The 26,390-nt window shown below is 52.7% G+C and overlaps 1 protein-coding gene across 1 annotated transcript in view; it reads right to left on the reverse strand.

The window, feature by feature from the left end:
• The window catches only part of LOC144932940 (membrane-associated phosphatidylinositol transfer protein 2-like), a 48,841-nt gene that overhangs the window by 14,745 nt on the left and 7,706 nt on the right, over positions 1–26,390 (reverse strand). The window contains exons 4-19 of the mRNA XM_078857340.1: positions 24,811–24,951; positions 23,342–23,556; positions 22,304–22,425; positions 21,383–21,624; positions 13,678–13,963; positions 12,772–12,867; positions 12,521–12,640; positions 11,962–12,044; positions 7,154–7,407; positions 6,818–7,007; positions 6,032–6,151; positions 4,802–5,064; positions 3,361–3,545; positions 2,515–2,685; positions 1,782–1,892; positions 350–526 (exon numbers count right to left, since the gene is read on the reverse strand). Of these exons, the coding sequence (XP_078713466.1) occupies positions 350–526; positions 1,782–1,892; positions 2,515–2,685; positions 3,361–3,545; positions 4,802–5,064; positions 6,032–6,151; positions 6,818–7,007; positions 7,154–7,407; positions 11,962–12,044; positions 12,521–12,640; positions 12,772–12,867; positions 13,678–13,963; positions 21,383–21,624; positions 22,304–22,425; positions 23,342–23,556; positions 24,811–24,951 (2,776 nt within the window). The remainder of the gene's footprint in view (positions 1–349; positions 527–1,781; positions 1,893–2,514; positions 2,686–3,360; positions 3,546–4,801; positions 5,065–6,031; positions 6,152–6,817; positions 7,008–7,153; positions 7,408–11,961; positions 12,045–12,520; positions 12,641–12,771; positions 12,868–13,677; positions 13,964–21,382; positions 21,625–22,303; positions 22,426–23,341; positions 23,557–24,810; positions 24,952–26,390) is intronic.

Consider the following 26,390-nt stretch of genomic DNA (forward strand, 5'->3'; position numbering starts at 1 on the left):
GTGGCCAATACCACGTCTGGCCGCCTTTGCCTACCCAGTGGTGATGTTTACACACCACACCAGGTATTCATTTGAGGTTGAGTCCACCTAGGGGAGGCCCAGGACCAGTAAAGATAATCGTCACCGTTGTTGGTCGTAAGCGGGAATCGGTCTTAGGTTGCCGGGCTCATAGCGCAAGGCACTAAATGCTGCACTACCAAACGACACACATTCACACACATTGAGACGAGACAGGGGATGAGCCACACACTGGAACAGACGCACACACGGGGATGAGCTGCACGGGGGGAGGAGGCTGCTGTGGTGCTGTGCGGTGGCGCCACATCTCGTGGTGCGAGCCCATGCTCACCATTGGCGATATTGCACGCAGTGACGCTGTCTGCCAGACCCGACACTTGGCTGGCGATGCTGACCTCGCTCCCACGCCTCGCGCACACGCGGATGCTACCGCTCCCGCCGGAGCCACCGTGCGACGCCACTGCCCCTGCTTCGCCAAACACCGGCGCGTTGCACTGGATTGTGTCAACTTCAACACGTCACACGCGCACACGCACAGGCATAGAAAGGTTATCGCACGCCACGACACGGCCAACTACGGCACCGACCGCACAGAGCATCGTGGTCACAGCACACGTATTGATGTGAAACATGCGACATATCGGTCGAGGAAGCGCATCATGCACACCGCACCACGAACAAAATCACTCCATGGCCTACAAGGGCCTTTGGCCATGCCGGAACATTGGTCCCCATCAGAAATCCGTGTTAATGCACGGCTATGGTGGGGACAGCCACTCTTCAGCAGTCAAGGGGAGGCTGCACGTGCTGCCGCAATATGTGCGAGGTCACCATCTCCTGACTTGCCATAGCATGGTGGGACAGTGAATGGATTAAATCCATCTGTACAGGGATTGAGCGTTACCCCCTCCTCGCATTCGTGGGTTTTCTCCGGTTCCCTATCACATGTATAAACACTCATTCATCGGTGGAGTTGGCCAAACATCTCAATATAGGAACAGAGAGCTTGGGTTATTGTTGGTCACCTTGGTTCTGGCTGCCTCCGCGCTTGTCCCACGCCTCTGAGCAAATAATTTGCGCGTGAAAAATTCTGCAGCATTTTGAGATGCATTCATGATGTTAAATAAAAAACTGAATTTATATTTCCGTGCTCTCACCTCCTCCTCAGTGTTCGCCTCTCGTCTCCAAAGTCTCACATTTGCGGACATCTTACTCTGCTTCTGAATGGGCCCTACAAGGGCCTTCTCTGGGGCTCTCCTCTCATGCCGGGTCCTTGACTGTCACCTTCTCCATCCATCTCTGTTCTCTGCCCTTCTCTTCAATTCCACAAGCACTCCTTCCTTCAGCATCATAAACCTCGGCCATTTTTTCACTCTTGTCCCTTCCATTTTTCCTTCTACGATGTCCTAAATCAAATTGCAGGGGGAGTAAAAGCTAAAGTCTCACACCAAAGGAAACATGAGTGGATAGTCCGCAAATTACGGGAAGATTGACGCCGATGTATTTGGCTCGTGCGGACACAAACTCAGAGGCACACGGACAGATGAACAGACAAGTGCACCGACATGCAGCAGCCATGCAAAGATGTGCAGTTACATGGCAATGACACGAGCTACGAAGAAGCAAGTGGGCACCGAGTGGCAGGCAGACAGGCACACACGTGTGCACGGAGGATTGCGGGAAGGCAGAGGAAGCAATCTGCAGGCGAGCGCATAAACAGAGATGGGCGTGCATGTATGGGGGCGTGCGGGAGAGGGCGTTACAGGCGAGGTCGGGCCAGCTAGGCACGGGGAGGCAGACCACTGCCTCCTGGGGGCGGAAAGCGGCGAACGCGCTCTCCACGAAGAGAGATGAATTCGACTGCAGCGTGTCGGCTAGAGACGCACACGGGTTGGGACACACACAGGGATGCACAATGGGTGGGACACGCACAGGGGGCGGGACACACACACGGGAACAAATACAGGGAAGCATGGGAATGAGACACACATGGGAGCACACAAGGGGGGCACATATGAGACACAGGGGGGAACACATGGAGACACACACACACACAGGGGACACAGACACACACGGGAATAAACAGTGAGTACAGAAATATCATGCCAAGTTTGGACATGCTCAAACAAATGAGCGGAACAGAAAACACCGGAAGTCACACAGGAAACGTGAAACACATCGCTCGGTGAAATCTTGGCGGCGAATTCATGACATCTGACAAGAGTCAAGAGGGTTAATTGTGAGAGCAGAGTGACGAGGACGAGTCGGTGCTCCCGGAGAGAGCAGTGGGAGTCGCGGTTTAGGAGGCTGTTGCTGATGGTTTAATCAAGATGGTGCTAGAGCTGATTCCTGAGCACAGACTGTGGTGATACAGAGTAGGCACACGACAGAGACACACAACATAGATACAGAACTGAGAGAGACGGACACACGACAGAGGCACAAACGAAAGATGGAGACACGTAACAGAGAGAGACACACAACACAAGAAGTTACCGAGTGTGGCGGTCTTGCCATCGCCTAGCGGGAAGCGCTGGTAGCGCGCCACGGCAAACGGGGCAATACGGTGAAAGCGCCGTTCCAGGAGGGGCTCAAGGCGGCACGCGGACGGATCGGCGGGGTGAAACAGGTTGAACACCTGCTGGCACGCCGGCCTCAGCGCAGACACTGCGGTGGCACAAACGCCTCGCATCAGGCCGAGAAAGTGGGGAAAGGCTGCCGCAAGCAAGGGCCCCTCATGGCCGTGCCAGCTCTGGAGGGGAGGGTGGATAGCTTGGACACTAGCAGGTCCCTTCCGTTTACATTGGTTGTCAAGACCACACCGTCATCGTGGCCAGAGCTGTAGATGCCACCACCGCACCTTCTCACTACCAACACTGTGACCTCCGTCAGATCCCGCAGTAGCTGCACAGTTTACAAACAGCAACTTCCAAGATCTGCTCTGACGGTCTCCCATCAGACGTCTGCCCTTAGGCGTCCATAGAAACATATCTATTCACATAGAGAGCCATAGACTCACACAGAGAGCCATAGACTCACACAGAGAGCCATAGACTCACACAGAAACCCATAGATCTGCCTTAACAATATCCCACACATGATACATTCCCACCACTGCTACGCATCTCAGCGATTGGCCCTCCCCATCCTGCACACACACATCCCACCCATGCAATCATTAATCTTGTAGTCTAACACACTCATTAGAAACGATGTCAACAGCTGCGAATCGAGAAGTTATCTTATTGTTGTTCCTTGGCGACCAGTGTTTCACATCACGAGGCAGTCTCTGCACTACTGCCAAGCTAAGGACCGACCGCATCAGGCGCGCCACATCGTTACCATCGAGGCCTGGCAGCACGGTGCGGCGCAGCGCCAGCACCAGGCCCAGGGGGGAGCCGAACGTAAAGAAGTCAGAAACGTCAAAGTCGAGTTTGCTCGCGTGTCCGTCCAGCATGGTGGAGCTGGAGGATCGGCGCGACACCGCGTCGCTCCCACTGCCACGCAGCAGCACACTCGCCTGCAGGCTGTGACGCACGCGCACACACAGGCACACGCACACAGGCACACGTGCACGCACACAAGCACACGTGCACGCACACAGGCACACGCACGCATATAGGCACACGCACGCACACAGGCACACGTGTACGCATACAGGCACACACACGCATACACACACAGGCACACGCACGCATACACGCACACGTGCATGCACACACACACACACAGGCATGTGCAAGCAGCGCAAATGTCAAGTTTGTTGTTTAACCAGGTGAGAACTCAAGAGACCAGGATGTATCATATGCAAGAATGATCTGGGTCACCAAAATGACAAAATCAAAAACGTTAAATAAAGTGCAGCAATGATGCCATAAAAATCAATACCAAAACAAACATAAATATGAATAATAACAATCACGTCACAGAAGATATCGATATTGAACAAAATAAATGTTATTTCATGGAAGTCGGCTTGAACAAATTACCATCAAGCAACTACATGAACAAACAAAATACGAAAATCCCCCATATAGCCTTAACAGACTGTTGGGGCAAGTGATGTTAGCGAGCACCTATGAAGGCCGGCATGGCACATGAGGGGGTGGGTGGCCAATACCACGTCTGGCCGCCTTGGTCTACCCCGTGGTGATGTTTACACACCACGCCAGGTACTCATTTGAGGTTGAGTCGACCAAGGGGAGGCCCAGAACCGTTAAAGATAATCGTCACTGTTGTTAGCCATGAGCAGGAATAGAATTTTCCAGGTTTGTAGCGCAGCGCGCAAACCACAACACTACCACTTCCCACAAGCGCAAACACACCAACACGCACACGTGCACAAACACACGCAGCAGCTCCGCCTTCAGAGTCGTGGAGGGACACACGCCAAGTATCGTCTGATTATTTGATTAATATTCTCCACATTGATGCAAATTATTCTCTTCAATTTGCATGGAGCTCGATTCATCTTCGATATGAATCGTTCTCCATGTGTGTGGAGACCGCCTGGGCCTCTCTCTTCCCCCAGTGCCTTTATCCAAACTTCCACCTCGGTGACCCTGGTCAGCCAGGCGAACCCGGTGAACACGGAGACCCCAGTGACCTATATAGGCCCAGTGACCTCTATAACCCCAGTGACCTCTATAGGCCCAGTGACCTCTATAACCCCAGTGACCTCTATAGGCCCAGTGACCTCAGCGACTCCTATGAGCCAGGTGAGCTCAATGAGGCCGTGAAACCCGGTAACACCGGAGACCCCGATGAGCCCAGGGAGCCCTACCTGGACAGGAAGGCGTGGTGCTGGCGGATAGTGTCCGGCTCGTAGGTGGAGGAGTCGCTGCGCTTGCGGGGCAGTGCGTGTTTTGGGCTGTCCAGGCTGCTGTGCGGGATGTCGATGTTGCTCTTGCTCAGGTGACGGCTGCAGCCCAGGCCCAGCCCGGCTCCCTGGCCCCCACCGCCCCCCCCAGGGCGTGCCCCGGGCCCCCCACTGCCCCCCCCTCCCACGCTGTTTACGACGATCCCAGGGGACAGGAGATCCGTGTCCTGCAACGCCATCGTGCAGGGTGTGCTGCAGGGTGTGCTGCAGGGTGTACTGCAGGGTGTAGTGCAGGGTGTGCTGCAGGGTGTACTGCAGGGTGTGCTGCAGGGTGTGCTGCAGGGTGTGCTGCAGGGTGTGCTGCAGGGTGTAGTGCAGGCTGTGCTGCAGGGTGTACTGCAGGGTGTGCTGCAGGGTGTGCTGCAGGGTGTGCTGCAGGGTGTGCTGCAGGGTGTACTGCAGGGTGTAGTGCAGGGTGTACTGCAGGGTGTAGTGCAGGGTGTACTGCAGGGTGTACTGCAGGGTGTGCTGCAGGGTGTGCTGCAGGGTGTGCTGCAGGGTGTGCTGCAGGGTGTACTGCAGGGTGTACTGCAGGGTGTACTGCAGGGTGTGCTGCAGGGTGTGCTAAAGGGTGTAGTGCAGGCTGTGCTGCAGGGTGTACTGCAGGGTGTGCTGCAGGGTGTGCTGCAGGGTGTGCTGCAGGCTGTGCTGCAGGGTGTGCTGCAGGGTGTGCTGCAGGGTGTGCTGCAGGGTGTACTGCAGGGTGTACTGCAGGGTGTAGTGCAGGGTGTGCTGCAGGGGGTGCTGCAGGGTGCGCTGCAGGGTGTAGTGCAAGGTGTGCTGCAGGGTGTACTGCAGGGTGTGCTGCAGGGTGTAGTGCAGGCTGTGCTGCAGGGTGTGCTGCAGGGTGTAGTGCAGGGTGTGCTGCAGGGTGTAGTGCAGGGTGTGCTGCAGGGTGTGCTGCAGGGTGTGCTGCAGGGTGTGCTGCAGGGTGTAGTGCAGGGTGTGCTGCAGGGTGTGCTGCAGGGTGTGCTGCAGGGTGTAGTGCAGGGTGTGCTGCAGGGTGTACTGCAGGGTGTAGTGCAGGCTGTGCTGCAGGGTGTAGTGCAGGGTGTGCTGCAGGGTGTGCTGCAGGGTGTAGTGCAGGGTGTGCTGCAGGGTGTGCTGCAGGGTGTACCGCAGGGTGTGCCACACCTGCACGCTCATGAGGCTGCCTCGGCGGCTGCTGCTCTGGCTCTCCGAGACGGCCGTTGCGCTCGTGCACAGCGCGTCAAACCCCAGGACCCCGCCAACACAGTCGCCGATGAGACACACCTAGCGCACGCGCAGGCACGACACGCCAACCACAGGTATCCACACGCGTGACGGGGTGTGGGGCCACTAACTGGATTACACATCCTGAAAAAGTGTCCTGAGAGTCGGTGAGGTTGGCCTGGCTAAAGAAGCATAGAAATGTGAGAATTACACAAATTTTTAATTGGTAAATATTCCCATCACATGCATCAATGATGTCCTGCTGAATTGGGCATTTGAGCATTGGTGCTCATTTCCTGTTTTCAATCCTGAGCCAGTGATGAGAATTCCACGTTCCTAAAGAGGGGGTGAGTCCATCCATAAGACTACCACTGTTGTTGACTTCTCCAAAAAGTGGTGCTCGTTTTATTGATGCCAGAGGAACGAATGATGGGCCGAATCAACCCCGAACCAGGATTTGAACTCGTAACCTGATTGCAAGCCGCTCGCTCTGCCGTGGAGATACCTGGCCAGATACTGAAACTCGGCCTCTGATCCTAAATATCAGAATCAGAAACGGTTTTAATCGCCATGACAGTTTACACATACAGTACACCCTGCAGCACAGCATTAAGCCAAGCACAAAAATTTAGTTTAATTGCACGGCCACTTCTCTCCGGGATGGCGTGACTGGCGTACGTGCGACCAGCATGCCCGCCAGTGCTCCACCCACCCCGCACTACCTACCCGCCCGTTGAAGGCATTGCCCTCAGGGCAGCGCAGGAAGTCGGCGTGGGCCTGGTTGGCACGCGCAATGACGGCCGCCACGGCCTCCTGGTACCCGGGGGACGACGTGGCCAGCAGAGGGAGCGCAGCCAGCGGCACGTGTTCCTGGCTGGAGGAGAGGCCGCCCTCCTCGCAGCTGTACGGGCTCAGGCTGCGCACGCCGCGCGGGGCACGGGTAGAGACACGACGCGCAGACAGAAAAACGGGATTGGCACGGCCTGGAAACGTAGCGGTGTTCGGCGAGGTTGGCGAACGTGGCCGTGGCTGCGGTCGGTGGGTGTAGCTGACCCCACGCACTTGGACACGAGGGAGAAGGCCTCGGCGCACACCGGCGGGCAGGGCACCAGTCGGATGGCGACGTGCCCCAGCGCAGCCGGGAAGTGAGCACGCATCACCGTGTCGAACACGGCCCAGAAGGTGTTGAGGTCGGCCTGCTTAGAGGACGGGTCCCCGCCGCCGCCGTCTAGGATGGTGCCGCCGTGAAGCAGCAGCACCAGCATATGCACCTTGCATTGCGGCGCCACGGCCGCCTGTACGCCGGTGTCGGTGTCCTGAGAGTAGCGGGGGTGGCACGAGGGGCAAGGTGATTGGGGGGGAGTGGGGAGAAGTGGAGGTGAAACGCACGAGGGATGAGGAGGTGAGGGTGAGATGCTGAGGAGGGGTTGAGGTGAGGTTGAAGTACATGATGGGTGTGATGTGCAAGTGGGCGCTAGGGTGGCAAGATGTTAACTACCTCGCCTGGTATACAGGTCATGGGTTCAATCCCTACCCTGAAGCCTGTATATTTGGAGTTTGCATGTGTAGTGACATAGAATGGTCACTACTGTGTCGGCCTGTACGAGGGCTGGGGGCCCCAAGGGGGTGCCTGGGGGGTCACGTGCTGGAGGGATCCGGACCTTCCCAGAGGTGGGGGAAGTGAGGCGTGTCCTGGGAAGGGAGGCGTGGCCTGAAGAGAGCCAGCCACGCCGGGGCGGAGCCAGCCATGCCAAACCAGATATATAAGCGTGGTGTGAACGCAGAGCGAGGCTGTTGTACTGTACTCCAAAGTGAAGACATCATCGGTCGTCAAGTCCCGAGTCATCGTCCTGGGCCAGGCAGGCCGTTGCCTGCCTGGTCCAGTCTGTGTCGTGTTCCAGAGTGTTAGTGAGTTGAGGAAGGTGGTTACCACCTTATGTACAGTGTTATATTACTTACCGTTTAATAAATAGTGTTGCCTCCAAGCTGCGTGTGTGTGCACCTAATTCGGTCTTACTACATTTGGTGTAGAAGTGGTTATCGAACTTTCGCTGATTAATTTGAAGAAGCTGTACCCTTCGCTGCCATGGTGTAAAAGCTGGCAGCGAAGTGCAAGACCCAACCGGAGGTGCGGATGGACGGTGTGGGTTGCACCTGGCCTCTCCCTGCGACGACCCCGGAGTCCGGGGCCCCGGTGGTGTGCCCCGGGGGATGGGCGACTGCAGCCTGCATGGGAGGAGGCTGCGGGCCCGGGCTGGTCGCCATCGACGGCGAGTTGGAGCGACGTCGCTCGTCAACTCGACCAGCTGCTGGTGGCAAGGGAGTGGCCGGGTGTTGGTGAGTGATGGCGAAATTGCAAGATGACGCAGCTGTGGCGTTCGCGCCGTTTCGGCGGTGCCGGCGTTCCTGCCATTTCACTGCGGCGGCGTTCCCGCCAGTTTCACAGTGCCGGCGTTCCCGCCATTTGCACCATGCCGGCGGTTCCCGCCACTTCAACGTGCCGCCGTTCCCGCCATTTTTTTACGTGCCAGCGTTCCCGCGGCGGCGGCGTTCCCGCCATTTCAACGTGTTGGCGTTCCCGCACTTCCCACAGCCGCGTTCCCGCCATTTTCACCGCGGCAGTGGTTTCGCGGTGGCGGCATTCCCGCCTTTTGCGCCTTGTGTGCTGCGCCGGCCTGGCGGCGCGCCGCTGCAGCCCTGTGATTACGGGCCTCCGTCCCCACATTGAAGTAAGAAGAGCGGGGGAGGGCATCGGTGGTGAGAGCGAGAGGGGCCCGTGATTGAAGAGAGGGTTTCGACGTTGGAGACACTGCTGGGAGGGACTTTTTCAGTTTGACTCTCCGGTTTTGTGTTCCTCGCGGACGGTTTTTCCCTCTGTTCTTTTTGCATTTTGGCTTGTGCGAGTGTTATTTGGTGTTATATTGTTGTTGTGATGTTGTGGCCAGGAAGAGGTTGGCTTAGGGCTTTTGGTTTGCTATTCATAGGGATGTTAGTTGGGTGCTTGGTGTTGTGGTGTGTTGCTGTGTGGCGTTTTTGATGCTTGGCGTAGGGGTTTAGGATTGGTTTGTTGTTGCGGTTGTCTAGGATTGTTGTTGTTTATATGTGGGGACTGGAGGAAGCATTGCGCCAAATGATTGACTGTACGAACTTCGTATACTGCATATACTGTATTAATCAATTCGGCGATTTTGGACGTTTGTGTCTAGTTTTTTTTTGCTCTCAAAATTCGATTGCCCTGAGTCCCATGGTTAATGTTGAAGGGGATTTTGAAATGACAGGTTCGGTTTGTTTCAAACTCACTGGTTGGTTCCTGTCCGTTGTTGCACAGATGATGTCTTTTGTGCGGGAATGCTCCTTGTGTTCTACGTGGATCGGGGGTGCGTTTCCGTTAATTGCCGTCAAATTGCGTTGCTCTCTCCACTCGGTTGGTACAGCTGCATGCTGCAATGCGAGTCTCGGAGATGATGTGTACGGATACGGGATGTGAGGTGTATTGTTGTGACCATTGAATATTCGGGATCGTCACAAATTGTGCGTACCTGTTCGGCATTGGATCAGTTCTGTGGGGGATCATAATTCAAATTGTATGTGTTGTGATCGTGTTAAATTGCGATGGTGACATGCTGCCAGGGATTTGGAATTGTGCTGCTGGCTGTCACCTATCTTGGGGCGCAGGTCCTGACCAGGATGGCCCAGTGAGAGTTGCGTGTCTAACATGAACGTTGTGGTCCCGTCATGCTATGGCTGACGGCTTGACCTGACAGCCCGGAGATTGAAACACTCCGTGGTATGTCTAGCCTAGTGGGCTGTGCGCTCACAGGGCTCGGAGAGTGTGGTCCCGTCATGCAATGGCTGACGGCTTGACCTGACAGCCCGGAGATTGAAACACTCCGTGGTATGTCTAGCCTAGTGGGCTGTGCGCTCACAGGGCTCGGAGAATGTGGTCCCGTCATGCAATGGCTGACGGCTTGACCTGACAGCCCGGAGATTGAAACACTCCGTGGCATGTCTAGCCTAGTGGGCTGTGCGCTCACATGGCTCGGAGAGTGTGGTCCCGTCATGCAATGGCTGACGGCTTGACCTGACAGCCCGGAGATCGAGACACTCCGTGGCTTGTCTAGCCTAGTGGGCTGTGCGCTCACATGGCTCGGGGAGTGTGGTCCCGTCATGCTGTGTCTGACGGCTTGAGCTGACAGCCCGGAGATCGAGACACTCTGTGGCTTGTCTAGCCTTGTGGGCTGTGCGCTCACATGGCTCGGGGAGTGTGGTCCCGTCATGCTATGGCTGACAGCTTGACCTGACGGCTCGGAGGTTGAGACCCTCCGAGGCGCGTTGAAACAGTGGGCTGGAGATTCGTAAGGTTCAGGTGGAGTTGTCCTGTTACGTTGAGACTGTATCCCTCAGTTGTTAGGGTGCATGTTGTCCAGTGAGTGAACGATGGGTCGTCTCAGCTTGGTCGGTACAGCTATATGCTGCGATGCGAGTCTTGGAGAGAGACTGGGTCGTCTCAGCTCGGTCGGTACAGCTATATGCTGCGATGCGAGTCTTGGAGAGAGACTGGGTCGTCTCAGCTCGGTCGGTACAGCTATATGCTGCGATGCGAGTCTTGGAGAGAGACTGGGTTAAAATCCCACCGATATGGCCGACGCGTGCTGCTGGTTGTGACGCCGCGTCGGAAAGGCGGTGGGGTGGTAACATGGAAATTCCCCCCCCGATATGGCCGACGCGTGCTACTGGTTGTGACGCCACGTCGGAAAGGCGGGGGGGTGCTAACGGGTGACTGTCATTGCATGCGTGATTCTAACGGGGGGGGGGGGCTGTGCTGGAGCGTAAGTGGGTTAGCCAGTTTTCATGTATATTTGTTGTTAATTCCCCGTTTTCTATGCGGTTCCCTTTTACCCTCGTCGATTCTGTATATATTACGTGATTGTATTTCTTATCGGTCGCCGGTCATTTATTGATGTTGCTGGTTCGGAGGCACACCTTTTCGATTTTTCACAGTTGTGTTACAGCCGGGGACGGCTGTGTGTTTATACAGGGGGGGGTGATGTAGTGACATAGAATGGTCACTACTGTGTCGGCCTGTACGAGGGCTGGGGGCCCCAAGGGGGTGCCTGGGGGGTCACGTGCTGGAGGGATCCGGACCTTCCCAGAGGTGGGGGAAGTGAGGCGTGTCCTGGGAAGGGAGGCGTGGCCTGAAGAGAGCCAGCCACGCCGGGGCGGAGCCAGCCATGCCAAACCAGATATATAAGCGTGGTGTGAACGCAGAGCGAGGCTGTTGTACTGTACTCCAAAGTGAAGACATCATCGGTCGTCAAGTCCCGAGTCGTCGTCCTGGGCCAGGCAGGCCGTTGCCTGCCTGGTCCAGTCTGTGTCGTGTTTCAGAGTGTTAGTGAGTTGAGGAAGGTGGTTACCACCTTATGTACAGTGTTATATTACTTACCGTTTAATAAATAGTGTTGCCTCCAAGCTGCGTGTGTGTGCACCTAATTCGGTCTTACTACACATGTTCTCCCCATGGTCACGTCCTCTGGTTTTTACATCCACATTAAGAAACATGCATTTAGAGCATTTGGCTGCTATACATTTCCACATGATAAACCACTTCGTTGTGGCCAGGTCACTTCTGAAAAAGACCAGCGATATCGCTGAGAGGGCCTTACCTGGTAAAATGAAAAATTGTTTAGTTTTTTTATTTAGTTTAGGGTGTGGAACGTAAGGCGGATGTAGTGGCTGGTGAGGTGGCTGCATGTGGGTGTGGTGTGTATGATGTGTGCTGTGGGGTGTGTGGTATGAGTGTCGGGCGGAACGGTCGGTGTGGTGAGCGTGGCGCGTGGTGGTGGGCATGGTGTCAGGAGCAGCATCCTCACCTCTGGCTCCTCCTCCGCCCCCTCCATGCTGCTCTGCGTGCTGTATTCGGGCAGCTCCATGCCGCTTCCAAATAGAACCGTCCCTGTCGCACAGGAGTGGAGCATCGCTCACTCACCCATTTATTCTTACACAGTTTCTGAGCACGGGCCCAAAGGCTCAAAATTCCAACAACAAACAGCACTTTCAAAGTCGTTATAGGTGAGAGTGAACACACTTCTTGAATGAAACAAGTTCATGATAAGAGCTTGGGAAAAGAAAAAGATGATCGGAGGGAATTCCAAAGTGTAAGTCGGTGGGTGGGTGAGTGTGACCTGCATTGTGGTGGTTGAACACAGTGTAGATAAGCCAAAACACTCAGTATGGTAGATTGAGTTCTCGACACAAGTGGAAGAATAAACGGAAGATATTTACGTGAACATCAGCCCCTGTAGTAGCGTTAGAAGAGAGCCGAGGAGGCAACTGACCACCGGAGTGTGTGTATGTGACTGGAGTGAGTCATGTAAACGGAACCGAGAAATGCATTTTTGAATGCTGACACGGGGTGAGCGGCTGTGCTACCAGAGTCCTGATCGCGCTGCACGGTGGCCTCCATCAAGTCCATGAGTTCCGTTGAGCTCCATTTGCTGATCTCGGCAGGAAGGAATGGCTCCCCTTCCCCCTCTACATCCGACAGGTCCTCTGCTCACACCGCACGAGACACAACAGCCCACAGCATTGGCGTCACCACATCTCCCACACCCACACTGCCACGCGGCACTAGACACTTCGGCTAGCTCAATGAAGCGGCCACTTATTGGAACGACGAGTACCTTGAGCATCGAAGAACTCCTCTTCTGAACTGTCTTCAGACTCCCGCGCGATACTTTGCATCCTCCACTCGCACAAGCTCTGGCTGGATGGACTGCCTGTCCACGCACGCACCGCCACACATCACAACCCTTACATTAAATCGAACCAGTGTCCAAAAAACCTGCAGGTGCACTCGGAGCGGACAAAATACCAGATGTGCTAACATGATATCTTCAAATGCACTTTCTTATGTCACCACAGGACGGTGATGTAGCCGAGGGTAGTATGTTTGCCACTTGTTACAGAGGTTCTTGGATTCAATCCGGTATGGTACCATGGTTAATAATGCAGGGTGCAGTGTGTCTGCTTCACAGTGAACGTTACAAATCCCGTGATGTCATTTGAAGAAAGGTGGGCCATTGTGTGCCGGAATTACAGTCCAATCTTCCCAAATTTGATGATACTGCAACTCACTGCTTTTGGGAAATTGGTAACGATGGTCGACCCTAAACTGCGAAAACTTGGCAGGACCCTCCTGAAATAGTCTTCAGACCCAGTGAGGTTTTGTTAAGTGTCAGAATAAAAAAAATAGTGCTATATTTAACAGTGCCAATCCTACAAATCACATCTCATAATGCTGTAGAATTTGTAAGGAGCAGTTTTTGCATGGAGACATGGGAAACCAGAGGCCATCAGGAAGGCAGCCAGAACAGATGCCAACAATTGTGCAAGCTCTGTGGTGCTATATTAGGATGTTTAGCAAACTCCATTAGCGAATGAGCTTTTGTACATTCTGGAAAAAACCCCACATGAGCTATGACAGCCTCAGAGCACACAGGCAGGGAGGGAGTTGCACGAGTGTGATCCGCCAAACGTGAACGTAACGATCACTTGCGGTGCGCAAAAGGGGGCTGTGGACGACGCACCCCCTCGCTTTGAAGAGCGCGAGGAGCGGGACGAGGACGACCACTGCTTGGTGAGCGCTCGCTGGGTCCTCTTGTCAGATTCGCCAGGGGGGGTCAGGGCACCCTCCTCGGTCCGCTCAGGGGGGGGGGGACCCCGTGCTCGGCTTCTCCCCCTCCCCCTCGCTGTACTGCGCCATCTTCTGGGCCAGCGCCAGCTGCGTCTCGCGCTCCAGGCGGCGGATGTCGGCGATGGTGAGGCCGTACCACTCGTCCTGCCAGCACCACGCCTGGCGGTGGGCCCGCACCATCACCTTTCGCAGACCTGTTCACCGCATAGAAACCGCAGTGTGACCGCACGGCAACCACAGTTCAACCGCCATTGGCGCAGTCCATCGTCCCTCTGGGCCCTCTGGGTTATATAAAAGGGAAACCACATTCTCTTTGGTTCTTTCGGTAAAGTCACGTAGGTATAAAATAAAATAAATTAAATCACGACGTTTCGGGCGCAACACAAGCGTCCGTCATCAGGTGGGACAACCACAGCAAGAAACACTTGATGAAGTGGGCAAAAGGGCTGCCGTGACAAGAGGCTATATAGGTAAGAGAGGGGGGAGGAGCAAGGGAGGAGAGATAAAGAGGGGGGTATGGGGTAGGGGAAGTGGAGCGCTGCTAGAGGGATTAGAAGACGAGCAAGGCAAAACGCTGGGGGGGGGGGGGGGGAAGTGAGCGGGGCTGGGAGTGGGAGGCTAGTTTTCCCACCTGATGACGGACGCTTGTGTTGCGCCGGAAACGTGATTTATTTTATTTTATACCTACGTGACTTTACCGAAAGAACCAAAGAGTATGGATCCCTGCAGTCACGAAAACTTGAAATCTAGATTGGAAACCACATTGTGAAGAAGTCAACGGTGGTTGTCGTATGGAGGGACTCGCCTCATCACCGGCTCAGCAGGGCTGTGAACAGGAGATGAGCACCAATGCCTCAAAACGTATTTGAGTAGCAAATCACTCAGACGTGACTTGTAAGACATTCTGATTTCTATAACTCTCCAACGTGAATCTGCGGTGCCTGCAGTGTCTGCCCGACACGTGTCGTGTGTAACGGGGTAGTACCTGCAGCATGTAATTGGGTGGTGCCTGTATTGTGTTTGTGCAATGCCTGTGTTCCTGTGTTGTGCCTGTAGTTTGTTGCTGTACGATTCATGTAGTCTTACCGTATGGTGGCTGTGCGGTTTGCACGTGCCTGCAGCATGCTGCTAAAGGTGTTTTCCTTTCTGGCTGATCGTGTATATTTTCCACTCCTCTCTAAACCCCTTACGTCAGTGCCCTCCTCCCTCTCGGGTTCCATGGCAACAGCGTGACCATGGCGATGGGGAAAGCTGCCTCGTGCTGTGCAGACAAAGCAGCGGCCGCGCAAATGCCAGCACATGCCAACTCCTGGCACTCACCTCCACAGACTCCTCCCTGCCCTCACTCGCCGACTCCTCCCACTCTCCTCCACCCTCACTTGTTGACTCCTCCCACTCTCCTCCGCCCTGACTCGCAGACTCCTCCCACTTTCCTCCACCCTCACTTGTTGACTCCTCCCACTCTCCTCCACCCTCACTTGTTGACTCCTCCCACTCTCCTCCGCCCTGACTCGCCGACTCCTCCCACTTTCCTCCACCCTCACTTGTTGACTCCCTCCCACTCTCCTCCACCCTCACTTGTTGACTCCCTCCCACTCTCCTCCACCCTCACTTGTTGACTCCTCCCACTTTCCTCCACCCTCACTTGTTGACTCCTCCCACTTTCCTCCACCCTCACTTGTTGACTCCTCCCACTTTCCTCCACCCTCACTTGTTGACTCCTCCCACTCTCCTCCGCCCTGACGTGGCTAGAGCTGCCCCGCACCCTGCCTCCCACCGAATGTGCTCATTCATTCTAGATTTGAAGCTTTCGTGACTGCAAGGATTCATACTCTTAGTTATTTCGATAAAATCACGTAGTTAAAAAATTAAATAAAAATTAATAAAAATAAAACAATTAAATCACGACGTTTCGGATGCATCCGAAACGTCGTGATTTTATTTTTTATTAATTTTAATTGCATTTTTACCTACGTGATTTTATCGAAAGAACTAAGAGTATGTGCTCATTCATGATCCTCATTAATGACGACGCACTGCTTAGTCATTTATTCTTCCCAAAATCATAACTTTTTAACTGTCCCGATATGCACTCTCGCTCAGACATCGAGTTGCTTCAGCATGGAACGATTTTTTCGGTAAAGTCACGTAGGTAAAAAAATACAATTTAAATTAATAAAAGTTAAATAAAAATCACGACTTTTCGGAGGCAACACAAGTCTCCGTCATCAGGTGGGAACGTCACAGCTAGATTTGCTGTATCAAGTGAGGCAGGGATTCCAAGATGCAGGTTCTTAAACACAAGTTAAGGGGGAGGAGGGGGGGGAGCTTATCAGAATGTGGTAGCCAATGAATGGAACGTATTGGGAGGGGGGCAGGGCTAAAAGAGAACAAGAGGTGTAGGTGAACGTGGACGTGTTTGTGTGCAATCACCTGTTGGTGCACATGATAACGTATTGGAAGGGGGGGGCGGGGCTAAAAGTGAGCACGAGGTGTACGTGTACATGGACCTGTTTGTGCACAAGCACCTGTTGGTGCACATGATAGAAGAAAACGAAAATGCCCATGTTGTTTTTACGCAGTGTTGGCTGACAATCAAATACGATTCCTACTTGAAACCTGATTCCCACCACCACCCATCTCAAAAGAATTCTCTTATCAAAACGCTATACCACAGAGCTCATGGCATTTCTGACCAACACCACCTGGCCAGTGAATTAAGACATGTACATCGGGCCCTCAGGATGAACGGATACTCTGACCGCACTATCCGCCAAGCTGTTTCTCCCACCATACAGAAACAGCTACTTGAAACTCTGATCAAAACTATCACCTTGCCATACATAACAGGCGTGACCAAAAAGATCTCCAAAATTCTAAACAAACATAAGATCCAAGTCCGATTCAGTACAGTACATAAAATCCGTGATCTAATTCCATCTGTGAAGGATGTCATCCCTGACTTGCAATACCCTGGAGTCTATAAACTGAGTTGCAGCTGTGGTGATTGTTACATTGGGGAAATGAAACGTCATGTCTCTGATCGTGTCCGCGAGCACAAGTCAGATTTGAAACACGGCAAAATTGAGTCTTCCGCCGTTGCCGATCATTGCTACAACGCGGTGGGCTCTCATGATATTGTTTTTTCCGAGACCAAGGTGCTCTGCAAACCCTCTGGCTACCATCAAAGGTTTGTACACGAAGCCATTCAGATATACAAACAGACATAATTTCAACCGTGATGATGGGTACAAACTTAGTAATCATTGGAAAGATGGTATTAACCATGCAATAAAAGATTTAACTACACATTTTTGGACCATCTTATTTGACAGGCACTATTTTACTTTAACGAGTGTTAACATTCCCAGCGTTTAACAGTACTCTCCTTTTTCATATTTGATTGTCAGCCAACACTGGGTAAAAACATGGGCATTTTCGTTTTCTTCTATCATGTGCACCAACAGGTGTTTGTGCAGGTCCACGGACACGTGCACCTCGTGTTCTCTTTTAGCCCCGCCCCCCCTTCCAATACGTTATCATGTGCACCAACAAGTGATTGCACACAAACATGTCCACGTACACCTCTTGTTCTCTTTTAGCCCCCCTCCGAATACGTTCCATTCATTGGCTACCACATTCTGATAAGCTCCCCCCCCTTCCTCCCCCTTAACTTGTATTTAAGAACCTGCATCTTGGAATCCCTGCCTCACTTGATACAGCAAATCTAACTGTGACGGTCCCACTGATGACGGAGACTTGTGTTGCCTCCGAAACGTCGTGATTTTTCTTTTTATTTTACTTTTATTCATTTTTATTTTTTACCTACGTGACTTTACCGAAAAAAACCTAAGAATATGAATCCTTGCAGTCACGAAAGCTTCAAATCTAGAATGGAACGATTTCCCAGACTCAGAGATGTGTCACCAGTCTCACCTTATTTCAATATTTAATTAAAACTCAATCCCATAAGACCTACATCTGCTACCACGACAGTGTGGTTTCCACAAGCCGGCAAGGGAGCTAAATTGAATAATGAATGCATGCATTAATTTCTTGTGTTTGATAATGGCAAATTGGATGTATATCACAAGATAAAGATTAAAAATGTGCGTATGTACATGTCCGCTATATACGTACGTGTGTGTGGATGAGTGTGGGCGAGTGAGCATCATCTCAAGCAGTCAACCCATGAGACCTGGGTCTGTTCCGTGACCTGCCAGCCGGCCTTCACGTGGCCTCCAAGTACACCTCGCATGGCACAAGCGCCGTTGTGACGTCACTGCCACTGAGTGGCGAACAGCAGTTATTGTAAGTTGGTAAGTGTATGACTCAATGTATATGTGTGTCTGGGTGTTTGAGTGTGTCTGGGTGTTTGAGTGTGTCTGGGTATTTGAGTGCGAGTGAGTGAGTGGGCATGTGTTGAGAAACGTGGACCCCCCTAATGGAGCATCTTCGCCGGTTAGAAACATTTAGGCTGGCCTGCCTACGATCCATCCTGGGTTTAACCAGGCTGGATTGTGTGAGGAGCTCACAAATCCTTGAAGGATCTGGGCAAAGTCCCATTGGTGAGCTCGTCCGGCAGGCAAGGCTGCGTTGGCTGGGTCATGTAGCCCGCATGCCCAGCCACCGCATGCCTAAATAGCGTTTGTTCGGCCGGATCGAGGGGGCTAAACGGGCGCGGCACGGGCTAGAGAAGATATGGAGTGATGTAGTACAGGAGGACGTGGAGCTGAGTGGACTTGCCGATGACTGGTACCAGCGGTGTCAAGATCGGCCTCTGTGGAGGAGGCTCGTAAAGGACGCTACTGGGCAGTTGGAGGCAATCGCCCTCCAACAACAACGGAGGGCGGAGGAGCGACGCTCACAACAACGAGCGGAGCGCCGGGTGGCTAATGCACAGCAAGTTGGCACAGTAGGGGGCACAGGTAGTGCATCAGCCAGTCATCTCGGTCATCTCAGTCAGTCGACCCTTGGCATCTGGGTCTGCCCCATGACCTCCTGCCAGCGGGCGTTCGACACTTCACGTGGCCTCAAGGTGCACATGGCCTGGCACAAGCGTCGTGGTGACGTTACCGCCACTTAGTGGCGAATGGCGGTTGTTGTTGTGTGGCTGAAATTTTGCGTTAACGCAATTGACAAATTATGGACACTTTTCGATAAACTACATCGAATTTCCACATTAAGGAAAATTCACACGGCACGCACGATGCGGTCATCAAACAAGAAGCACCCGGGAGGATCCGTCACCCACCCTTGACAGCGTCACGGTGTCCCTACAGTGCAACAGTAATGCCTCACATCACCTTACTCGTCATTCTAACATGCAGCAGATCTTTTGGCGAGTTTCCATGAAAATATAAATAACTTTCGTTTTCAATGAATTATTATTTAAATCGTTTTAATATTTACATTCTTTATTGGTATTTTGTATTGTGAAAGTGAGATAGATTTATATTTTTAGATTAGGAGTAGAATTAGAATGACTGTCAGTAACACATTCCTAATTGCAAGACTTAAATTCATGGGAAAAGTTATTCGGATTCACAAAATTGAGTTTTACGGGTGTTTTTTAAAGAACGCATTCTTTTCGTAAATCGAGGGATGTCTGTACTTACGCCAACAGTCTGTTAAGGCTATATGCGGGATCTTTGTCATTGTTTTTTTTTCATGTCATCAGATATTTGCTATACATCTGCCAGTTGATACCCGCACACCCATGTAAACAAGATGCTCCTCCATCTCACGGGATTGTCCAGGTGAAATTAATTAGTTTTAATTTCTCACACATGGGTCTTCAGTCCACTCCAGTGTAATGCACTATTAATCCTCATTCATACAAAAGCATTAGTCAATCACTAGTGCCGGGGCTGCACTGAGCACATGTAAAGCGAAGGCTTCCCATGCTGTACACCCACTCTGCACGCACACACATCCACGTGTGAACACTCACGCACGTTTGTTAATAACCACCACCTTCCTTTCGTGAAAACTTCGACTTTGGACATCCGGTAGTGCATTCAACTTCTCTAGGTAGGTGGGGTGTGGTGAGTGGGTTGGGGTGTGGGGTTGAGATATGTCATGTGAGTGGTGATTGTGGCATTATGTGTGGTGGGTGTGGTATAAATAGTAGGTGTGGAGAATGTGGTGAATGTTGTTTGTGGTAAGTTTCGTCAGTGCAGACCGTGTGGTGGTAAGTATGGTATTGCGATGGGTGCAGTGTGATGGGTGCGATGTTGTGTGTGGTGAGTGTGATGTGAGCGGTGGGTGTGGTGGTTTCTGTGGTGAGTGTGGCGTTGGGATGGGCTAGTGGAGGGATCGGGAAGGATGGAATGTTGTTGGTGGGGGGGTGAGGATTGGAGATCAGGTTATGGGGTGGTTTGGGATGTGGGGGGGGGGTCACGGTGAAATGGGGGGGGGGTGGGAAGAATGGGCTGGTTGGGGAGGAAGGCTGTGGGGCCTCGTGGTTCGTGCTGGATCAATATTTTTCTGCTGCGATGGGTTTTCCTGTCGTTTATCGATCTGACCGTCACCCGTCCGTCAAACTCTTGAAGTTTGCGGACGACACCACCCTAATTGGGCTCATCTCTAATGGGGATGAGTCTGATTATAGGAGGGAAGCTGACAACCTGGTGACCTGGTGTAGCCAGCACAACCTGGAGCTTAATGCTCTTAAGACCGTGGAGATGGTTGTGGACTTCAGGAAGAATACAGCCCCACTCACCCCCATCACCCTGTGCGACTCCCCAGTGAACAATGTGGAATCCTTCATCTTCCTGGGCACTATTCTTTCCCAGGACCTCAAGTGGGAACTGAACATCAGCTCCCTTATCAAGAGAGCTCAACAGAGGATGTACTTCCTACGGCAGCTGAAGAAATTTAATCTGCCAAAGACAATGATGGTGCGCTTCTATACAGCCATCATTGAGTCCATCCTCACCTCCTCCATCGCCATCTGGTACGCTGCTGCCACTGCCAAGGACAAGAGCAGACTGCAGCGTATCATCCGCACTGCTGAGAAGGTGATTGGCTGTAATCTACCAACCCTTGAGGACTTGCACACCTTGAGGACCCTGAGGCGAGCGAGGAAGATTGTGGACGATTCCTCTCACCCTGGATACTCTCTGTTCCAGATACTCCCCTCCGGCGGAAGGCTGCGGTCCATCAGGACCAAAACCTCACGTCATGAAAACAGTTTCTTCCCATCCGCTGTTGGCCTCTTCAACAAGGCCAAGGGCTTAAAATGACTTTTACACTTAAAATTACTTTTACACTTACTATAACATTTTATCTACATAATTACACCTAGTCAAACTTACAACGTGTTATCTTATTTGTATTTTTGTATTCTAAGATTGTATATTATGGATAATTCACATTTTACATTTCACATTTTACATTGTCTACTTATTCATAATTTTAAATACTTTAGCCCGTTAGTATTAGTTATACTTTGTAACGTTAGTATAGTTAGACTGTATATCACCTATTCGAGTTTTTAAGATTGCTCAATGTTGAATGTATGCACCTTCCGGCCATAGTAAATTCCGTGTATGTGTAAACTGTCATGGCGATTAAAACCGTTTCTGATTCTTTGCCTTGTGCAGGCAGCGGCACTGACCCACGTCGTGGATGAAGCGCTCGATCTTGGACTGCATGCCCCAGTAGCGAAACTCCACCTTGCACAGCTTGTACGCGCACATGATGGGGCTGGGATTCAGGGAAGCCCAGTCGTCCCCGAGAGGCCCGCGGCCTGTGCGCTCCGAGCGGTAGACGCGCGGGTCCTCGTCCACCACATACTCGTGGGGGGCCATCGGGTCCCGCACGATGTCTATTGTGTCTGCCACGGGACCCGCACACGCACAGAGAGAAAGATCCTCCATGTAGCCCACAAAGGCTGTTGGGGCAAGTGCTGTGAGCATCTATGAAGGCCGGCACGGCACAGTGCCACGCCCGGCTGCCTGTCTCCTTAGTGGCGATGATTACACACAGCACCATGTACTCATTCGAGGCCGAGTCGACCACAAACGTGAGCATTCAAGCACTCAAGTGGGCATACACGCGACAGCTGAATAAATGGGTACACCACAGTTAATCGATTGGCAGGTCACGTGTGGTGAGGTAAAGTGTGGGTACGCCCACCTCTTCCACGACGCCTGTTCAGTGTGGAAGAGTCGACTAAATACACTCTACAGCTCCCTCTAGTGGAAGCCCTTCTGCCAGCAATGGCACGACCAAGGTAATTGCAGCGCTGTGCCTGTGCCTTTGAACTGAAAGGCAAACATACCACACGGTGACTTACACCGCCATGCTGTTTATACGTTCCTAAGAACCGCGCGGTGAAATTGTTGCTACCATTTAACTGGAATATTTTGCGAGTTACTGACCGTCGGAAGAGATAATCGATTACTAAAATGGTTACTGGTTTACCGGTTACCGTTGAACAATGCTAATTCAGGGGAAAACTTGGCGGGCGGGTCGGGCGAGTGAGGCAGGGAGCGAGCGAAAGCGGTGCTGACCGACGCTGCACTGGCGCTTCTCTGCAGCGCCGAGGTTGAACACGTTCAGCTGGTCTCCGCCGTCCTGCTGGTAGTGAGTTTCGATGTCGATTGAAAACTTCTCCACAAAAGGGCACGTGTACCTGCACAGCAGCAGCACAGCAGCAGTACGTTTAGTTGTATTTCTGCACAATTCAGGAGACACAAGTTTTAGTACGTAAAATTGTGCACGTGTTTTTGTGCAAGAGGGTGCCTTTGTGTACATGAGTTGTATTACTTTTGTGTGTGTAAGAGCATACATGTGTTGAGGTGCAATTCACGACTCCGAGGCAGGTTGCTATTAGGGGCTCACGCCACGTTTATTTAAGGGCTTCCGCCAAGTTGATAAGGCTTACGCCGAACCAACACCCCCCTAGACAATAACTCCCCAGGGGACAGGGTACTGGGATCCCTATACCCCGGCTAACTCGCCTCTCCACCCTGCCCCGGCCCGGGACCACCCCCAACCTCGGCCGGTCGGGCAGAGTAGCCTCCCCTAGCCTCGTGTGAGGATCAACTCACCGAGTCCCCACTTCTACCCCCGACGAACCCCGGTTCCATCCCGGGTCCCCATTTAAATACCCCCCTGGGGGCATGACGTCACCATCCTCCACGGCCCGCCTGACGTCACGTCCCGCGACGCCACTCTTTCCGACGGTGCGCGTGACGTGATGTCACCCACTACACCTCTACACATGTATCTGTGAATTTGCGTGGGGAGTGGTGGTGGAGCGTTTCACGCGATTCGGTACGAACCCGACGACCCGAGTTCAAATGCCACTCACTGCTATCACTCATGACGATTATCTCAATCAGTCCTGGTTCTCTCCAAGGTCGACTCAGCCTCAAATGAGTACCTGGTGCAACGTGTAAACATCGCCAATGGGTAGACAAAAGTGGTTGGGGACGATGCTGGCCTTAGTAGGTGTTCGCTAACAACCCTTTCCCAACAACAGTCTGTAAAGGTTATGTTGGGGGATCTTTTACTTTTATCTTTGTGGGTGCACGTGTGAAGCTCACCGTGTGCGTGTGTAGGGGTAAGCGTTCCACGACTGCTCCTCTACCCGCAGCGCGGCCTTGGGCAGGATGGCGCGGAACCAGCCAGGGATGTGCATGCCGATGTGGTAGAGCTTGTGCGTGTACTGGCCCCTGCCCCCCGGGCCATCCTCATATGGCCGGTTTTCCAAGATCTCCACTCCGCTGCCCTCGCCGCTCGTCTCATCTCGACTCTTTTTCTGAAAGCCACACGGTGTGCTGTGAGAGGGACTGAATGGCTCCGCAGTTCTGGGCCTCGCAAGCAGACAGCGTGTTGGGCAGCAGGCTGGCACAGCGGCAAAACTCGTGCCTCGCAGCACTCAGTGCCTGGGTTCGATTCTCGACTCTGGCACCTTTCTGTGTGGAGTTTGTATTTTCTCCCCCTGTTCTGCATGGATTTGCAACGTGACTGGCATGGGTTAAACATCCCAATACTGAAAAATTACCTGCAAATTACTAAATTGATACTACACACAGCAGCAACATTGCCCCCAACGATGACAACTTGGCAGGATCCTCCAAAAAAAGTCTTGAAAATCAGTAGGGCTTTCCTGGGTAAACACGCGTCATAATATTACCATATTTGACAACAGCTTTCACCGTATCCATTATAACCAAAGTACAAACACAATAAGGTCAAATGCAAACACAGGACCCAGAAGCTGAAACTACCGGGGAAAGCGCCCGCTCAGTGCGGTGCAGCAGAACCGCACTTTGTGTATCTGCCAATGCTGGTGTTTACACTACACCAGGTTCTCATATTTGGCTGAGTCGACCTAGAGGAGGCCCATTACCGGTTCAGTTATTCATCATTGATCTTGGCTGTGAGCACCATTTCAACGTGGGTCACGGTATTTGTAGGCCAGCAAGCTAACCACTGCACTACTGCTCCCCAGAGGTCACAATCAAGTACCCGATACCTGTACCTTACCCGAAACCCGGCTACCCATACCCGATACCCATACCCTACCCGATACCCTACCCGATACCCGTACCCTACCCGATACCCGGCTACCCGTACCCTACCCGATACCCGGCTACCCGTACCCTACCCGATACCCGGCTACCCGTACCCGATACCCGTACCCTACCCGTACCCGATACCCGTACCCTACCCGATACCCGGCTACCCGTACCCTACCCGATACCCGGCTACCCGTACCCTACTTGATACCCGTACCCTACCCGATACCCATACCCTACCCGATACCCGTACCCTACCCGATACCCGGCTACCCGTACCCGGCCGGGTACGGGTAGCCGGGTACCCGTTTGCGACCCTGGTGCAGCCGGGTACGGGTACGGGTACGGGTAAGGAATCAAAACCCGTTTGCGACCTCTGCCGCTCCCCTACCCGGGAATACAACCGATAAGCACATACACATACATGAAAAACACATAACACACGCGTGCGCACGACACGCACGCACATACATGACACACTCACGCCCCACCTGAATCATGTAGAGCTGAGCAATGCGGTACTCCTCCACACTCATGGGCAGCGGGATGCGGTACTCCTTGATGAGCATCTTCTCTGGCGAGCAGACGAGCGAGAATGCGCGCGAACGCACGCACGCACTCTCAGGCACTGCCTGGACCAAACCGCGATTAGGACGACGTCTGCTCGAGGCTCAGTGTCCGCCGGCAAGGACAGTCTTCACCCCTACACACAGAAACACAGGCAGCGCACATGCGCGCGCATACACGCACAGCACATACACCACTTTAGCATGGGCATGCGGTCAGCCGGCCATTGCAGCGCAGCAGATGACAGACCACTCAGCTTTAACCATTGGGATCTATGGATGGAATGAAGCTTACAAATTGAAATTATTACGAGTAACAATTTGTGGGGAAGAACAATAGTGGTTGTCCGATGGAGAGACTCGCCCCCACCATAGGAATGTGGAGTTTTCACAAGTGGCTCAGTGCCGTAAAGAGGAGTTGAGCACTTAGCTTCAATGCTCATTTGAGCAGGAAGTCACTTTGACGAGATGGCAAAAATAAGCGCAACACCACCATACACACAAACAAGCAAAAAATGCCGGTATGCTGTCTTAAAAAAGACATTCATACAAACCACCCGTACCTATCTAAGAAGCTGTCGTGGTGTCACAGTTCGCACACTGGGCTTGCAGTCCAGGTTCACCGGTTCTGGCAGGGCAGTTGAACCGATGCGGCAAGTTTCTCAAATCCCCCCACCGCCTCTGTCCACCCTGCAGTATTACTGGGTATGCCATACTTAGTTGATCAGCAGACCGCGTGTGGTGGGATGTATGTATATTGAACTTCTTTCGCACCGTATGGAGCCAACCGTGCTAATCGGAGGTGTGGGGGAAGGACATCAAACTAAACAAGAAAAGCTATTCTAAAGAAATTAGTTTTTAATTTAGATTTAAAAGTGCATAGCTGCAGTGGGTTCCTAATATCGAAAGGAACAGCGTTCCAGATGGCCACAGAAGCGAATCTGAAAGGGAACAAAGCAGTGACCATCTTTGTTAGATGGTTAGCCAAAAGCCGCTGCGAGGATGACCGGATGAGATCAGCAAGGTGAAAAAGTGTGGGTATGCCCACTTATTCTAACCCTGTCTGGTCAATGTGGAAAAGTAGATCAAACAATATCTAGAGATCGCTTTACATGCAATAAGCAACTTTCATTTTATCTCAAGCGTTTTAAAGGGCACCCCTAGTGATAGTTGCACCTGTGGCCACAAGGTGACTCAGTGCCTGGCCTGGACTCAGACATCAGCCTGCCAGTAGGGGGGCAATGATTGCTGTGTGCAATGCAGTTTGAGTTATTTTAATCTGCAATTGCAGATTACCTTTACCATCAGACATCTAAAGCCGAGCAGAGTCAGCCTAATGTTGGTGTCTGTCCTGCGCCCCCTTGCTGTCGACACCACGACTAATGCTGCGGTGTAGTACACGGTGTGCATCTCCGCAAGTGCCATGTTCCAGGTGGACGGCAGACAGAACTGGTCTCGTAAACATGTTAATGACAATCTTTGTTTAAAATATTCACACGAATTCA

This window comes from Lampetra fluviatilis, chromosome 6 (assembly GCF_964198595.1).
Source record: "Lampetra fluviatilis chromosome 6, kcLamFluv1.1, whole genome shotgun sequence".
Taxonomy (NCBI): domain Eukaryota; kingdom Metazoa; phylum Chordata; class Hyperoartia; order Petromyzontiformes; family Petromyzontidae; genus Lampetra; species Lampetra fluviatilis.